Source organism: Sturnus vulgaris, chromosome 15, assembly GCF_052056855.1.
Source record: "Sturnus vulgaris isolate bStuVul1 chromosome 15, bStuVul1.hap1, whole genome shotgun sequence".
NCBI classification, from domain to species: Eukaryota; Metazoa; Chordata; class Aves; order Passeriformes; family Sturnidae; genus Sturnus; species Sturnus vulgaris.
The window spans coordinates 1,751,174-1,768,885 of record NC_142257.1 but is presented as its reverse complement, the minus strand read 5'-3'; the positions used below and the strand labels follow the sequence as shown (position 1 = coordinate 1,768,885).

Below are 17,712 nucleotides of genomic sequence, written 5' to 3'. Positions count from 1 at the left end.
CCGGGGCGGTGCCGGGGCGGTGCCGGGGCGGTCTCGGTTCTGCGCGGCCCCGCCGCCGCTCCCAGCCGCTATAAACGGGCGGCTGCGCTCCGCAGTGCATGGCTGAGCCCGGCCAGCCCTCTCTGCTCCTCCGGGAGCCTCCCCCGGGCCCGTCCCGGCCATCCCCCCGTGTCCCCTCCCCGCCAGCCGTGACCTTGGCATCCGCCAGCCCCGTGGCCAGCAGCCCTGGGATGCGTTAGGCGGCGGATCGCAGCGGGAATATTTCTCCCGGGAGAAGGAAGGAGAGCGGCAGGAAAAGCGGATTTAAAGAGCATCTTTGCCCCTTTGTTGGATGAGAAGGACGGGGAAGGAGCGGCAGGATGAGCACTAGCAGTGAGTACGGCGTCCTCTCGTCTTGGCTGTGGGAATGGGGCTGATACCGCACCGAGCTGGCTGGGAGGAATTGGAAAGAAAATGTCATAACAGCGCTGACAAGCCTAGTGGGATGGAATTTTGGGTTGTTTTCCTGCCTGCCTTTTGCTCGCCTGCTTTCTGACAGGCTCTGGCTCGGCTGTGTTTGATGTGGGCTGAGCCGTGGGGCTTATCTCCACGGAGTACTTTTCTTGGCTTGGATTTCTGGGGTTTTGGAGGGCAGAGCATCGACTGAAATGTCGATACGCAACATGGTGAGAGGCAGCCGGGAGCGCTCTGACAGGAACAGCCTCACTTGCTGCTGCCTCTGCCTGGGAAGAAATGGATGGGAGGGGAGGAGGAGAAGGGTGAGGACAGACCCAGAAACCTGAGCAAAGCACAGGTGCAATCCTGAAAAAAAAAAAAAAAACAAAAACCAAACCTTCTGCAGCTGGGGGTGTGGGTGTTCCTATTGTGCGTGTGAGACAGGGACAGAGGCACTCATGCGCTGTGGATGAATTTCTAAAGAAGCAGAGCTCGGAAATGTGCTGCATAAGATGAGAACTGGCACCAGGCTGCTCACTTTGGATTCCGTGCCCTTGTTGGAAAGTCTGGGAGCATTGATCGGGGTTGAGCAAGTCACAATCCATCTCTTTCCTTTGCCTGACGTGCTGTGTGACGGCTGTGCCCACCTCGCTCTGGCACGGCTTTCATCCCTTCCTGTAAAAGCAGCGAGTCCCTGGTAAAGGAGTTGATGCTGATGGCCACCTGAGGGGCTTCCTCCTGGGATAACCTGTCCAGGGAAGCCCCCCTGCCCCTCCTCTGAGTCCTGGAGCTGTGTGAGGAGCAGAGCCTGTGACAGCAGAGCAGCAACTTCTCCATTGCATCGGCGTGCTGAGGTTTCTCAATCCCAGGGCTTGGGGTGGTTCCCCAGCAAAACACCGTGAAAAATGCCTTGGCACGCTCACAGAACAGGTGATTCCAGCTCTGTGGGGCTGTGGCAGAGGCAGAGGAAACTTTGCAGGTGCCCTGTGCCCGAGCCACACCTGGGACAGGAGCAATCCCCCATCCCGGGGGAGCGCTGCCTAGGTAGGAAACAATAGGGACTGATTCTTTCCTTGCCTGCAGGATGCCTGATAACAAAGGGTCCTCCCTCTGCTCCTCCGGGCCAGCAGCTCAGGCCTGGTGGGCTCAGTGGCCACCGTGGTCAGGTGGCAGTGCTAAGCTTCCTCTAAGCCAATTTTGATAAATGCCTGTTGGTTCCTTGTGGGATTCCTTCCCAGCTCTTAATAGCTGGCTTGGCTGCTGCAGGAGATAAGGGTGTTTATGGCACTGGGGTGTTCCAGCTATCTGATTGTACTGCAAAAACTCCTTCAGCTGCAGCCTCCCACATGCAGAGAGGTGCCAGGGAGCCGAACTGTGCTGCCTGATCCTCCTCTGCCCTGCCTCAGGGGGAGGCCACTGGGCAGAGCTGGGAGTCCCTCCAGAGCTGCTCCTCCTTCTGTGGCCCTGGGCACGTCACCCAGCAATGCCAGGGCTCTGCCAAGCCCTTTTCGGGGGGGCTTTGCAGTCTTTGCCTCAATTGCCATTACCTCGTTTTAAATAGCCACGTGTTTGAGTCAAGGCTTGGCAGCTCTGTGACATCTCCTGGTCACTCGGGGTGCTGGGGGGTGGTGATTTCTGGGTCACTCAAGGTCCCAGGGGTGTGCAAACCCTGCTGGGTGCTGGCCCTGTTGGGCTCCCAGGTGTTTTCCCAGCAGCTGGAGTGCTCCAGGTAGGGTTTGGGTGCCCGAATGTTGCTTGACTTCTGTTCCCAGCAGTGGCTCTGTGAGCCAGGCTGGGGTGTGGGGCCATCTCTGCTGTTTTGGGACTGTGTGAGCACTCCCCAGCCCTGGGCACCCTTCCCCAGCCTGTAGCCCTCAAATCCATCTGCCCACGAGGCACAAAAAAAAAAACAAATCCTGGGGCTCTTGTGTCAGTGCCACCTCTGTCACTCCTCCATGATGCCACCTGGCACTGACTTACCATGGCTTTTTTTACCCCTCTGCTGGTGGCCAGTGGAGTTTGGTGCCACTTGTCAGAGGCTTCCCACCCCTCCCAGCAGGGCCAGGTCTGCTGCTTTCATTTTTTTGGCTCTTTTTTCCCCCCAGGACAAGGGCTGAAGAAGCCAGGTTGGGTTTTGCAAAAATTTCTGATGCCCAGCTGTGCCTGTGGGGCTAAAATTTTGGGGCTGACAAACCAAGGAGATGCACAGCTGAGGATAAAATGCCACCATCTGATCTGTGAATTCCCACCACTGCTTCCCATTTTTCTCTGGGTGCATTTTGTTAACACTTCTCTCCTGCCTGGAGCTGATGTGAGGCAGGAAACCTGTGGCTCTGGGCCATGGCTGGCCCCAAGCCATGCTGGTGAGCAAATCTGCGAGGCCTCCAGGAGCTCTGGGCAGGATTTGCTGCGTTTATCTCTGGAGATGCTCCATGCACAGCACACAGGAGCCTCCCCAGCCTTTGCTGAGGGGACAGGGGGTTGCTTTTTCACCCTGGATTTGAAGAGCCCATGTCATCATCATGAAGGCAAAGCCAGATAAAAATTTTATATTTGAGGTGAAGAGATAAAACCACTTGATCTCGGGTATAAATTCCTATCCTGAGGCTGCAGAGCAGCTCAGGTGGCCTCTGGGATTCCAGTGAGGGTTTGATGCTGACATTCATTAGGTTATCACTGCCTCTCACTAATTGGTTACAAATGGATCCCTACCTTAGCAAACAGGTCTGTGGTGCTCCTTGGCATTTCCTGGGAGCTGGAGCTTGTAGGACAAACCTTGGCCAAGAGAACATTCCTTAAAATCAGCCTCTGGAATCTCCTGTGCCTGCAGCCAGAATCCCCCTCGGAACGTGGGCAGGGAGTTTGATGTGACCAACGCTGTGTTTGTGCTGAAAGGGTTAAAGCTGTCCCTGCCCCGAGGATTTCAGCCTCTGAAATGAGTGGGAAGGATCCCTTCTGCTGCTTTGGAGGCAGCCAGCAGGTCTGGGTGCTGCAGGTCCGTGAGTGCTGTCTGTGAGTCACGCCGTGGGATTTGCACATCTCGTCCCTTTTGGCCCAGCTCCTTTGGGGTGGGAGAGGGGCTGCTGGTTTTTGTGAGACCCAGAACAGCCAGGGGCACTGCTTTTGTCAGGAGCAAAGTGTCCCTGCTTCTCCTGGGTCCCAAAAGGGACATCCCAGCTCCTGGGGAGGTGAAACTCCTGGGTTTGGCACTGAGTGGTTGAGGCTGGTTCACAAACCCAGAATGTTCACATTCCCTTCTGTCTTCAATATGCACCTGGGGAAAAAAAAAGAGGCCAGAATCTGATGGCAACTCAACCCAGAGTGGGCTCAGCCGTTTATCCCCTTGCTTGGAACAGCTGGGAGCTCCCCAAGAAGGTTTGGTATGCCAAGTGGAAAGTTTCATCCCTATCCCTGCCACCTCTCAAATTCCTCCAGAGGGGAATTTCCTACTCTGAGAAGGAGCTGTGAGGAAAGGCTGGCCAGCATTTGGGAAGGGGAGGCTTCCTGACAGATCCTGATGAATGCAGCATGTTTGCCTGGTTATTTTTGTCTTCCCTAAATCGTGCTTGCTCTTAGATCGTGATCCTCTAAGCGTAATTACCCCCTAATCTCCAGGCACATGTGGTTACAAGGTGTTTACCAGCAAACTCCATTAAGGCCCTGTGTAATTAAAGAGGAATCCTGTGGTGCTGCACATCCCTGGGAGCTGCAGCTCTGCTCCTTGGGCAGGTGATTCACCAGGTGTCCCCACCTGGGAGGGTCGTGCAGGGAAGTTTTTCAGAAATTCAGAAATGCAGGGAGCCCAGAGGGATCCAGCCTGTGGATGTCATGAGCAGGGTGTTTTCTAGAATTTGGGCACCAAGGGGAACTCCCAGACTCCCTGCCTGCATTTTAGTCCTTTCAATCCCCTGACTGTGACAAACACCCAGACACAAATCATTCCCTGTTTTCCTGGGCAGCCTAGCAGAGGGACAGTCACCCATTGCATTTGCTTTGCTGCCAGAGAATTCCAGAATGGGCTCTGTCCTCTCTCCAGGCTTCATCCAAGCTCTTTCAAACCCTCTTTCCTGGCAGCTGGCCCTTGGAAGAGCAGGAGCCCCAGAAAGTGGCCCTGCAGGCCAGTGGAGTGCATGCTGTAAGGTCAATTGAAGTGATTGAATTCTTCTAAAATAAAGAGAACATTTTCTAATCATTGAGTGACAACTGGTTCAGCAGGATAACAGCATTTGGGATGGCAGCAGGCTGGGCTGATGACAGGAGTCTGTTTGCTGCTGCCTTTGCTGGGAAGGAGGGAAGAAAAAACCCACCCAGCTCCTGCCAGACCCTGCAGTCCTGTCGTGATGGGGCCATCACGAAGTGGTTGAACACCTCATTCAATATTTTTAGTTGTTAAATACATCAGAGCATGAGCTGTGAGCGCTGCAGCACCTCCAGAAAGCATCTGGGGGTGGGGTGGTCAAGGCAAGAACTGGGGTGAGGAAGGATGGAGAATTTTGCAGGGTGAAAGGGAATGTGGAGGGAAGGCCCAGGTGCCTCAAGCTCAGGGATTTTGGCTGTGGGCAAGGCTGGCAGGGGGACTGGAAGCCTGGAGCAGGGAAATTGGTTGTGCCAAGTCCTCCTGTGCCCAGCACCTCTGGAGTCAGGGGGCTCAGTGCATCCTTAGGGGGGTAGAACAGCTGGAATACACTTCCCCACAGTGCTGGAATACACTCCAGGCTTCCAGGAAAAGGCTGATTGAGGTTTAGCAAGCCCAAAGTGATCCCTCCCAGGAGCAAACTCTGCTGCACAGGCCCCATTTATTTGCTGGTGGCTCAGGTATTTGATAGGCCCCAGTTCCTGGGTGCATTTGTCAGCTCAGGTGGAGTTTTCTGAATGCTTTATCAGTATCAGCCATAAGCCCTGGCCTGGGAATTGATGAGCTTTCTCCACTGCCTGAGGGCTGAGAGCAGAAAGAAAAAGGAGCTGCTGCTGTGGTTTCCCCAGCCAGCCTGTCTGACCTTCCTTTCTTCTTACCCTTGCTGGCCTGGCAAGGTCTGCAGAGCCCCGAGGATCATTTGTTTTTCTGTTCATGGACATTTTACTCCACTTCCATTTTGAATCAGCTTCTTCCTGACTCTTGGAAAAGGTTCAGAGCTGACAAAGTCCTTGTGGGAAGGCTTCTCTGAGGAGCACAGCACTGGGAGAAGGGAGCAGGTGCTTGAGGTTTGAAGCCATCCCCTTGGCTTCTGGTTTTCCTTGGCAACAAGTGGCACATTTGGAGAGCTGTGGGGCAGGAAAAGCTTTGCTGCTGCCAGTGCCAGCCTCAAAAACCCTCAATCTTCAACCCAGCCTGAGTCTGAGTTGCAGGGTTTGACCTGTCCTCAGAGCAGGGAGTGCAGTGTTTCCCAGGCTGCAGGATCAGACCAGCCAAATGTAGAGCAGGGCTCGGTGTGAGCTCCCAAATCCACTGTGGAACAGTGGAACTGCCCCAGTCACAAACACCTCGCTTGTGAGAGCTCCTTGCAAAGCCCTGGCTGTTCTTCCCAACATCCCAGCTGTGCTGCCAGCCCTGGGCATCATGGCATTTTCATGGAATTGCAGGATGGCCAGGGCTGGAAGGGACCTTAAAGATCTTGTAGCACCCCCTGCCATGGGCAGGGACACCTTCCCCCCCAGACCAGGGTGCTCCAGGCCCTGCCCAACCCAGCCTTGGACACTTCCAGGGATTGCTCTTGCTGGAGAATGGGAGCTATTTTTAAATCCTCTTGGGGACTGGGTGGGTCTTTGCCTGGCTCAGAGGCACTGGCTGGGACATGTGCTGGGGATCTCCCATTCCCAGCTGCTCCCAGAGCAGGCACAGAGAATCACCAAGGCACCAGGAACACCGTGGTCCTGTCTGTCTGTGTCTGTCTGTCCAGGCTGTGCCTTTGGAGGCAGTTTTGCTGGAATTTCCCTCACCTTTTGACCATGAACCAAGAAGCAGAGCAGCTCCCAGGTGTGTGGGCACACAGGGAGAACCTCTCAGGTCATCCTTCCTCTGCTGAGGCATGAAGCTGGATGATCCCAGCCTGGAGCCTTTGATCAGGGAGCAAAACCTTCCCTTCATCCACCCCCAGATGTGACTTGAGAGACCTTGCACTGCTGTCCCAGCGTCTGTCCCTGCTGCCTCACCAGGAGAGGAGTGGGCTGGATCTGATCCTTCCCCTCTGGAAAAGGAGGTGCCTGGATGAGGTGGCCAGGGAGAGCTGAGAGATTGAGTGTGGATGTTCTCCCCTCCCCTGCTTTTGAAAAAAAAAAAAAAAAAAAAAAAAAGGAAAGTCACTGCCTGTGTGGTGAGTTATGTGGTGATGACTCCTTCTGATGGGCTACATATAAAATCCCTTGCCTCCCTGAGGATGCTCCCTGTTGAAAGCTTTTATGGCATCTTAAAAATAGCCACGGAGGGGGAGAGAATGAGAAGATGGATAGGTAGGTGGATCCCTAATAAGGAGAGGAGAGGAAACAGCTCGAGAGGGAATGGAAAGACTTTGTTGAACGGCATGTGAGTGGCTGTGAGGGAGGGGGTGGTGTGGCCATACCCAGCTGAGCTGCGTGCCCAGAGGCTGCAGGAAACCCTATAAAAAGCCTGCCTGGGAGATGTGTGCCTTGCACGTGCTGGGGACAGGGCTGGGGTGAGCAGCAGCTCGGGCCCACAGGCACTCGCTGCATTCTACAAGTAGCTGTTAAAAATAATCCCAGCCTTGGCCAGCTGCAGCTGCTGCTCCTGTGGGATTCCCAAGCAGCTCATCCCTGCTCCTCCAGGCTGGAGCTCAGGGGTGACCTCACTCCTGCTGGCCTTCCCCACCTGGGCTGTGCTGCAGGAAAGGTGCCAGGAGCTGGTTCTGCCCTGGCTTTGTGCTGCCTGGCACTTTGGAATGGCCAGGGTGGGATTTGGGGGTGCTGGGAGGGGGCTCAGTGAGGACACAGCTCCCCAGGGTGCCCTGCATGGGGACAGTCCTGCCCTGCCATGTGGCACTGCCAGCACAGCATCTCCCAGAGCTGGGAGGTGGCTCCAGGCCCTTTGCTGTGCTCTCCCCATCACTCAGGGGACATTTCCCAGAGTGTCTCCAAGAAATGCTAATTGCTTTGGCTTCTCTTGGTGCAGCACAGCCACTGGGCACAGAGGGCTCTTAGTCAGTGAGAGATCTGCCAGATCCTTCCTCTGGATCCCCTGGGGAGCTGCTGTGGCCACTGATCCCCACATCCCCATCTTGTCCCCAGGCTGGCCCACACCTGTGGTCCCAATATCCAGTGGCACAAGGCACTGTGACCTCTCTCTTTGTGCAGCCCCCCAAACTCAGCCCCTGGCAGGCATGGTGTGGAGTCAGATGCTCCTCTTGTGCTGCAGGAGGGGTGGCTGGAGGCATGGCAAGAGTTTCCCGTGCTGGGAATGTGACAGGAGCCATCAGCACTGCTCTGAGGTGCTGCTGCCCTGCCCAGCTCTGCCCCTGGCAGGAAAAGCCCTGTGTTGTGGCTTTTTGTGGTGCAGGCAGCTGGGGAACATTCCTTGGCTTTGCCCCTGCTCCAAGTGCAAGGAGAAAATGCTGCTTGCAAGGCTCCTGTGTCACACTCACCAGCCTGTCACATCCAGCCCATCTCCCTCCTGCTTTCTTGTCCTTTTTATCTTTTTTTTCCCATCCCTCAGTTAGACAGGAACCCAGCAAGCAGAGGGTTGGCAGTGCCCAATTCCAGGGAATATTGAAGCTGGAGGGATCCTGCCTGGTCCTTGTGGGTGGTTCTGAGCCAAGAGCTGAGCTGAAGAGTGTCCATCCCTCCCCTCCTGCAGTGCTGCATCCTGCTCTGGGCTCCCAGCACAGGAAAGGTTGGAAAATTTGGGATTGTCCAGCCTGGAGAAGCTTTGGGATCACCCAGTTGTGGCCTTCTAGTGCCTGAAGGGAGCCTGCAAGAAATGTGGAGAAAATTTGCAGAGGATGGAGTGGCAGGATGCAGGGCATGGCTTCACACCGACAGAGAGTGGGGTTAGATGAAATTAGGATGAAATTCCTTCCCTGTGAGAGTGGGGATGCCCCTGGATCCCTGGCAGTGTCCAAGGCCAGGTCGGATGAGCCTTGGAGCCACCTGGGACAGTGAAAGGTGTCCCTGCCCATGGCTGGGGTGGGATGAGATGAATTTTAATGTCCCATCCAACCCAAGGCAGTCCATGATTCTACCCCTGGGCACCTGCAGCTGGATCCAGGAGGGGACACCTGCAGCAGCCCCAGCCCTCCCTGCCTGCTCGGCTGATGAAGTGGCACCAGGGGTCCAGTTTGGGACACAATTCTGTCCCCTGGCAGGCAGGTTTTGGCTCGCTTAACCAAAAGCACAACAAAAGCCACGCTCATTTTCCCCCCCCCCGCTGAAAGGGGACTTGTTCCCTGGAAAGTGCCAGCTCTGCCGGGCCCATTGATTGCCCGTTAATTGTCGCTAATGAGGAGCTGGGCAAAGTGGCATCCAGAGGCTCCTGGGGACAGACTGTCGCTTCGGCTTGGGAGGGACATCTCAGCGGGGAAGGCAGCCGTGACCTCGGCGTGGGTGAGCTGAGCTGCATGAATGGTTTTGTTAACGAGGGATGCTCCAATTCCTGTGCCCGCAGCACCCAGGGCAGCGCCCTGCCCTGGCTCGGCAGGGTTAAAAGGGTCTCTGGTGCTTTATTTGGGTTTATTTACACATGGAGAGGTGGGATGGAGATGGTTAAACCCACCCTGCCCAGGAGGGAGTGATGCCTTAAGTTTTAGCTTTTGTATTTCCCAGCCTCTGCAGTGCATTAGGATAGAACTGTGAACTCCAGATCAAGTGTTCCAAGTTCTCCTCCCAGCTCAGGCACACAGAACAATCCTTTTCCAGCCCCACAACCAAGGACACGCTGCAGCTCCAGCCCCAAAAAGTGCAAACAGCAGAGAATGGAGGAGAGAATCTGGGAGGATGGGACTGCAGAACCTGGAGCTGGGATTGGACAATGAACCCCAAAATGGATAAAACTGATAAAAGTGTGAAACTCGTGATTTGGGGTCCATCTTGGGTGCAGCCACATCCAGGCTCTTGCACTGCCCATCCTTTGAAGGCCTTTTCATAAATCCCAATTTATTCCTTTAACTCTGTCTAGGTGGTGTCCAGGGAGCCTCTTTGGGCCCCAGCAGGACTCAATCTCTGTGGCCCATGAGCAGCAGGACCTGCTCCCAGGCCTTGGCTCCTGCTGATTTTTTCCCCAGCCCTGATGAAAGGCACCAAAGGCTTTTAGCAGGAGCCAGCCCTGTCTGCCCAGAGCTCCCCCTCCTCTGGAAATCGGGATTGTGGCTGCAGGAGGAGAACACGAGTGGAGGGAATTCCATCTGTGCCAGCCCCTCGTGTGCCCAGGGCTGCTCATTGTTCCAGGTGTGCCTTGTCCTGCCGTGTCCCCAGCCAGGTGTGGCCCTGCCCTGCTTGGCTCCTCTTGCTGGGCAGCCCCAAATTCCCCAGCTGAGGCTCAGGATGTGCCTCAAGGGGATGTGAAGCCCCCTTGGGAGTGTCACACTGGTGCAGAGGTGTGGTTTTATTTTTGGAGGCTCCTGCCCCACTGCTGCAGGTTCCTGGGTGCTCATTCCTGCTCCAGCAGCTCCTGTGCCACTCACCTCAGTGGTTCCTTTCATCTCCTCTTTGCTAAAATGGCTGAGCTGCTTCACCAGGCCTTTTCCTGGGTGTTTTCTCAGTTTTTCTCCCATTCCTGTGACCTCCCCCTGCCCCCTCAGTCCCATTCTTGTCCTCACAGACACAGCCTGTGTTTCCTGCTCAGCCACAGCCAGGGCTGCTGTGCAGAGGGGGATCTCCCCTCTGGGATTTGTTATTTCATTAGAATAAACAGCCAAGTGGGATTGGGATGTTATTTTCCATTCCTGCTGAGAGAGAGTTGGAGTTGCTGCTTTCTGACCCAAAGCCTGGTGTCTGGTTTTGGGTTCTCTGCCTTTGAAGTGGGGAGGAGAAGGGAGAGTGGAGAGTGTGGATGTGTTCTTGATGTATAAGGGGTTGGTGTTGCCCCTCTGCCTCCTGCTCTGACCCTGCTCTGGGGTTCAGGTGAGCCCTAAGCCATGCAGTGAATTGTCCTCTACTCTGTTTTCCACTGGTCCAGGCTCCTGTCACAACCAGCCACTGCTGTGGATTTGGGACTGGTTGTTGTTTGTGTTCTGACCCCTAAAATACCTTGTAGGGGGCTCAGGCAGCCCTGCTCCAATTGGGAAGCAGCAGGACAAAGATAAAGAGCTGGCACAGCTGGGCCTGGAGCCCAAAACTGGGGCAGAGTGGGAGAGCCCTGAGCTGGTGTGATGTGTGTGACCCAAAATCAGAGGCAACCCCTGTGTGCTGGGAAAGGGGAAGATGCTGAATGACCCCATCCCTCCATCCCTTCATCCCTCCATCCCTCCATCCCTCCATCCCTCCATCCATCCCTCATCCCTCCCTCCCTCCATCCCCTGAGGGTCTCTGAGCTCTGACCCTGCCCCAGGGCTCCTCTGGGGTCTCTGCAGGTGTCACCTCCTGCCCCTCAGTGGGACATTGACCCTGGCAGGGGGACAGGCCATGTCCTGGAGGGATCCTCTGCTGGGACAGTGGAAGGAGACAGGAAATGTCCCAGTGGTGCACTCAGGGGGTGCCAGTGCTGAAGGTCACCCCAAGGGGAGCAGCCTGGGGGCAGCTCCCTCTTCCCCCACAGCTCTTTTCCCTCCCCACAGCTCCCTCCTGCCCCAGCCTTTGCTCCATGACCGTTTGCCTTTCCTGCTTTTTTTTCCCCTTCCTTTTCCCTTCCCTTCTCCTGTTTCTCTCCTGGCAGCTTTGTTCTCCTGGCTGTGTACTGGGGTTGCCATGGTGACTGCCAGAGCATCTCTGCATCCCACAGCAGTGGTCCTGTGCCTGCCCTGGCCATGGCGAGGGGCACGGCACCCTCCTGCCCCTCCCAGGGGGCGTCTGCCACCTCCTCCCAGGGATGGAATCCCCTGGGGACATCCCTGGGGCACATCCTGGCATCTGGGGAGAGGAGGGGACAGCGTGGGGTGGCCCTCAGCAGCTCAGGATAGTGCTGGCTGCATGGCACAGCTTTAGTGCTGCCAGAAACATGCCAAGAAAACCTTCAATAAATATTTTTTTTAATGAGCAAACACCAGGTGAGGAAAACAGAGGAGCTGCTGCAGCACAGGGAGTCCCTGTAGGTGTGGAGGCAGAGCTGCCTGTGGCCTTCTGGTGGCGATTTGCAGATGACAATCTCTCCTTGCAGTGTGTGTCAGAATTGCTGGGCCCCTTTCAGGAGATAATTAGGTTGACGTGTTATTAGCTGATTACTGGGGAAACATACATTTACTGAGGATTTATTCTGCAACCAGCATTAATCTCCTGTATAGCTGCTAAACCTCCATAAATAATCTGATTTTGATAATCAATTGCCATTGCAAGTTCCCCTATAAATCTCAATTAAATGCACATTTAACTCGCATCAAGTTGCCAAATTTGCTTGTGCATGTGTGTCCTGCTGCTTGCCTGGGGCAGATGTCTGGGGATGTGCAAGCTCAAGTCTGTTTTTTAGGCAGCCTGAAAGCAGAGTGGGGTTTGCCAAGGCAGAGCAGCCCCAGGGACAGCACAGCTCCTCTCCTGGGGTCCCAAATGGAGAATCCAGCACATCCCAACTTCTGCTGCTGCTCCCACACTGCTGGGCCTGCCCCTGCCCAGCCTTGGCTTGGTGCTGGGGTTGGAGTGAGGGCAGCAGGAGCAGGGGAGACAGAATTGCCAAAATCCACGTGGGGAATTTCAGCAGCACTTGCCTGGGGTGGAAACTGACATTGGCTTGGGCTTGGTGGAGTCCTGGCCACCTTCGGGCCACTGTGGTGACTTTTGCAGCCTTAGTGCAGGTGGAGGGCTCAGAGGGTGCAGGGAGGAGGTGACCAGCAGGACAAGGTGCCACCAGCTTTCTCTGGAGCTGGAAGGAGATTCCAGCCATTAACAGGGCTCTGTTTGCTGTTGGGGCCACACTGATTTATTTGATCTCCTTGTTTTTATACCAAGTGCACCTCAGGGAGGGCAGAGAGAGCTGGGTGGCAGTGGCAGAGCTCTGGGGACCTGCTGGGGACATGGCAAACCTCCTGCTGCTTTTCAGGGTGGGGGATTTTGGCCTCAGGTGGGCTGCTGGACCCCACAGGTGATGGAGGCTTTGGATTTTTTTGGGATGTAGCCGCCATCCCTGCTGCCTCAGGAGCGTCACTTTGGGCTGTGGTGATCCCAGTGATGAGTCTGCACTGGGGGAGCCATAAAAGAAATGATGAAGCTGCTCAAATTGCTGGGGAGATGGCTGAGAGCTCCTCCTGAGCCTGGCTGGAGCCCAGGCTGCTGATTGTGGTGGTGTGGGAAGCACACAAACACACAGATGGCAGGAAGAACAAAAACTGCTGCCTTTTAACGGGGCCAGCTTCGTCCCTTGGCCAGCTGCAGCCACACCAGGCCAGCAGCTGAGCGTTGGTGGCTTTGGGTGACACCAGGAGCTCTCAGAGCTCAGCCCAGGGGATTTCTGCCTCTCCTGGGGCAGCAGGATGGACCTGAGGCTGGGGAGGAGCAGGGATGCAGCTGTGCCCAGCTGTGCCCAGCTGTGTGTGCTGGTGACAGCCCCAGGCTGGCTCCCAGGGGTGGCCTGTGACCACTCTGTCCCTGGCACTGCTGAGTGCATCCCTGCCTGGCATTTCCTCCCTCTGAGCCCCCCTGGCTCCCCTGCCAGGCTCAGGTGGCTCAGAGAGGCCTGGGGTGCTGTCATTTGTCACCAGCCTGGCATCACCTTGCCCAGGTATTGCTTAAACCCCTCTGGGTTGGCCCTGGCAGTGCCAAGGGGCTCCTCAGAGCTCTGGGGTTTTATCCCAGCACTAAGGATGGAATCAGGCAGTGATGGGTTGGGAATGTGGGGTTTTCCAGCACTACCCCAAGGGTGCTGTGGGTCAGAGAGCCTGTCCTGAAACACCACAGGAGGAGTGTCCCCATGCCCGGAGGTGGCACTCAGTGCTGGGGACAAGGTGGGCATCAGCCACAGCTTGGGCTCCATGGCTTTGGAGATTTTGGAAACGATTTTGTGTGGCCATGGGGCTGTCCCTGGCATGTCCCCTCCACCTCTGCCACCCATATGCAAGGCCAGGTGTCCCAAATGAGCTCCCTGGGGGTGGGGACAATCTTTCCTGGGCCACTTAAAGGCTCCATTTGCTGCCTTTAACAGAATTAGCAGATTAAGAAGCTTTAAGCAGCCTCGGTGCTGAGCCCCTGGGGGCTCTGCCCATCTCCCCTCTGAGGTTTTGCACCGTTTTGGGGGGATGCTCTGTGCTAGGGGACTGCAGGAGTGGATTTCACCTCTTCCAACCCCATAATTTGCAGGGAGTTTGGTCCAGGAGGGCTCCAAGGGGATGTGGCAGTGCCCTCCCAGCTCCAGCCCCTCATCTGAAAGAGCTCCCAGTTGTTCCAGAAACACCTTCCCAGGCTATGAGAGCACTTGGAGGAATTTGGAGCCAGCCAGGGAAGCTCCTGCTGGAGTTTTGCCCCCAGCCCTGAGCTGTAACTCATCCCCTGGAATGGGACTGGCTGGGGGCTGCTGCTCTGGTGCTGGTGGCACTGAGAGGGCTCTGTAACAAAAATCCCTGCCCTGCAGCCTATTTCTGGGGACATTGTCCCCTCGGTGACGCCAGGGCTTGCTTTGCCAGCTGTCACCCCCAGCCCAAATTCCCATTTCGTTGCATTAATATCCATACAGTGCCTCTGGATGGGGATTTGATTTCAGCTGGCTCCCTGGAGTAGAAAGAGTTAAAAATAGCAACTCCAACACCCCTCATTCCCTGGCTGTGACGAAGTCTCCCAGGTTGGAGTTACAATGCTGACAGGAATTAGGGTTTAAAATAAAACAAGGGAGTGTTCTGCACTCTGCAGAATGGGAGAAAGCAAAAGATGTGGAGGAGCCTCTGGTTTTATAAAACAGGCCTGAGTTTGTGTGTGCAGCATCATTGATCTCCCAACAAGGGAGACAGAGTGATTTGGGGGGGATTCAGGAGGTTCTCAGCCCTCCCAAAAAAAAAAATCCACAGGGATTTTTGTGGAAAAACCAGAGAGGAACGAGCTCTGTGCACTCTGCTTTGGAGCACCACATGCAGAACACCTGGCCAAGGCTCAGCTGGACAGGGATGTGCTGGATTCAGGCTCCTTGGAAGCTGCAGGCAGGGACAGAGCAGGCACATCCTCTCCTAAAAGTGCTCCCAGACTCTGGAAGCAACAGCCTGCTGCAAGGTGGCGAGGTGCCAGCCTGGCTCTGCCTCATCTGATGGGGCTGCTTCTCTGAGCTGGCAGAGAAAATCCGAAATCCTCACATTTCTCCCTCTCAGACGCTGCCCTAGTTTATAAAAAAAAATGTCAGCTCCTGGCTTTTCTTTTGTAATATTTTAAATATAGCACCCTTTACGTCCCTGATGGATGCACCATATGTTTGGGAAGCAGCACCGAAATCCACGGGGCTGGTGGGTGGAGGTTAAAGGGAAAAAGCATTTCCATACGGGAAGCTGCAAACACAAAACACGGCAGCAGCAAACAGCAAATCCCTCCCGCAGCAGCAAACAGGAATAAGCTCCTTTCTGTCCTGCCTGTCTCGTGTGAGCAGCAAGCCTGAATGTTTCCATTGTGTCACCTCCTGTCCTGGCCACCCTGGCACTGCCACCACGGTGCCCAGCAGAAGATGCCACTATCTGACACCTCCTTTGCCATTTCCCTTCCTCAGAAATCCCCTTTGCTGCTTTCTCTTCGGGTTTTTTAGGGTTTTTTTTTTTTAGAGTTTTTTGGGGTTTTTTAGGGTTTTTTTTTTCAGCTGGGATGGGTCCCTTGTGCTCCAGACTGCTGCAGCCCTGGCTGGGGGTGGTGCTGGGTGGGTTTTGGCAGCCAGGGGACAATTCCCTGCACTCCCACACAGGCAGGACCGTGTCCCAGCACTAAACACAGCCTCTGTTTAGCAGGAAATCTGGCCTCGGCAAAATGATGAGCTCAGGCTTTCCAGCTTTTGGCCAGGACCTCAAGTTTAGATTCTTCTACTCTGCACATCCCTCAACTTCAGGACCCAAGTGTAGCCCCTTGCATGGACCCCCCAAAACCTGTCCAGCTCAGCTGGAGCTGAAAATAGAATCCTGTGAGCTGGGGCTGGGTCCAAGGCTCAGTCAAGGCCACCCCTCCTGCTCTGGCTGGGTGAGCTGGCTGGGACTCCCCCACTTGTCACGGCTCAGGAATCAAATCCAGGGGAGGAGATGGACTCTGGCCAGTGCCTGGCTGCCAGGGGGGCTGTGCCCCTCGAGACCACCCTGCCAGGGGAGCAGGATGGAGCCTGGGGTGGCCCAGAGCTCCTGCAGCTCAGCTTTGGCCCCACACTTGGAGGGTGGGATGTCACAGAATCGCTGAATTTGAGTTTGGGTCGGAAGGGACGTTAAAAATCCACCCCCTGCCCACCTTCCCCTATCCCAGGCTGCCCCAAATCCCATCCAGCCTGGCCATGGGATGAGCACAGTGGAGGAGGGGATTTGGGGATGCTTTTCTTGCTCTGCAGAACCAGAGATTTGGGGCTGGCACTGTGTCCCCTGCGTGTGGCAGCTCCAGCAGGGCACAGGGAAGCTGCTCCCAAGGACTTGGCTGTGGTGTGGTGTCCCCCAGAGCGTGGCCACAGCTGGTCCTGCTGCCCTGGGGTCCACAGAGGGCCACCAAGCACAGCTACGTGTCACTGTGGCTGCTCAGATGGGTTTGTGCTCGCCCAGGTCGCTGTCCTGGGGTTCTGTGTCCCTGTTCCCAGCCCTGTTTTTGTTCCTGGGCACATCATCCCCCTCACTCCTGCCCTGTTTGTTTGCATCCACAACAGCTCAGAGTTTTTAAGCTGTACCAGATGTGAGGAGGAAATCCCGAATTCAGCCTCTCAGCAGAGTTTTCCTCCTCAGCTGCCTGCAGTGAACCTTCCTGCAGCCCAAAATGCAGCTCTCAGGGCAGGGCTGCACATCTGCCAGGCAAGCAGCAGCAGGCAGGAGATGGTGGGAGGTGAGAGGGCAGGAAGGTGTTGGTGCTCCTGCCCTGCTCCTGCCCACCTTGGTGTTGGTTTTGTGTGTGTGGAAGGGTTGGGTTTGTGCCACACCTGGTGTCACCTGTCCCCACTGGGGCAGCTCCCCCATCACTGGGCTCCTCCGTGAGCCTGACCCGGTGTCAGAGCAGATTTCAGCTCAGGGCTGAAAGTCCTTGCAGAGTTTCAAGAGGAGGGGATGGCAGAGGGGGCTGCTCACAGCTCTTCTGGGGACACAGGACCTGCCACCAGCCCTGTGGCACCTGGGGACAGCTGTGCTGTCCCCTCCTGTTGGGCACAGCTCCCTGCTCCAGGCTCCTGCCCTGGGCAGCAGTGCATTTCAGCAATTATTAATTAAAATGCCATCTATCCTTTCTCATCCTCTCCCTAAGACACAAAGAACTGCTGAGAGATTCTTGGGGATAATAGGGAGGGGAATGAAGCAGCTCCTGGGAAATCTGAACAGAGATTTTTGGATTTATTGCTGTTCCTGTCAGGCTCTACATCTCCAGCCCCACACCCTGGAAATACCAGCCCTGCTGGGAATACAGGGGGAATTTCTCTATGGAAAGGTGCTCAGGCCTTGGAAGGGGCTGCCCAGGAAGGTTTGGATCCCCATCCCTGGAGGTGTCACCTGGAAGTGGCACTCAGTGCTCTGGGCTGGGGACAGAATGGGGATGGGGCACAGCTTGGGCTCGATGGGCTGGGAGGGCTTTTCCAACTGAAATAATTCTGGAATTCTCTGGATAATCCTGGTGGAGAGCAGTCCCTGGTGCAAGCACAGTGTTGGGAGCAGAGCTGGGCAGCAGCCAGGAATATTTTCCCCCAAATCCCAGTTCCATCTCAGTTGAGGGGCCTGGCGTGGGCAGAGAGGTGCAGCCTCTTTGGGGTTCCCCAGTCACTCCCAGTTTGGCATTCCCAGTCACTCTCAGTTCGAGGGTCTCAATCACTCCTGTTTTGGGATTCCCAGTCACTCCCAGTTTGGCATTCCCAGTCACTCCAAATTTGGGGTTCTCAGTCACTCCCAATGTGGGGTTCCCAGTCACTCCCAATTTGGGGTTCTCAGTCACTCCCAATTTGGGGTTCTCAGTCACTCCCAATTTGGGGTTCCCAGTCTCTCCCCAGTTCAGGGCTCCCAGTCACTCCCAGTTCGGGGTTCCCAGTCACTCCCAGTTTGGGGGCTGTGGCACCCAGAGCTG

The 17,712-nt window shown here is 55.7% G+C and overlaps 1 protein-coding gene across 2 annotated transcripts in view; it reads left to right on the top strand.

The window, feature by feature from the left end:
- The window catches only part of ABLIM3 (actin binding LIM protein family member 3), a 43,905-nt gene continuing 26,193 nt past the window's right edge, over nt 1-17,712 (top strand). The window contains exon 1 of one of the 2 annotated variants that reach the window (XM_088173491.1): nt 1-372. In XM_088173491.1, the coding sequence (XP_088029617.1) occupies nt 360-372 (13 nt within the window). In that variant the 5' untranslated portion in view covers nt 1-359. The remainder of the gene's footprint in view (nt 373-17,712) is intronic. The other variant, XM_088173490.1, reaches the window with a different exon arrangement.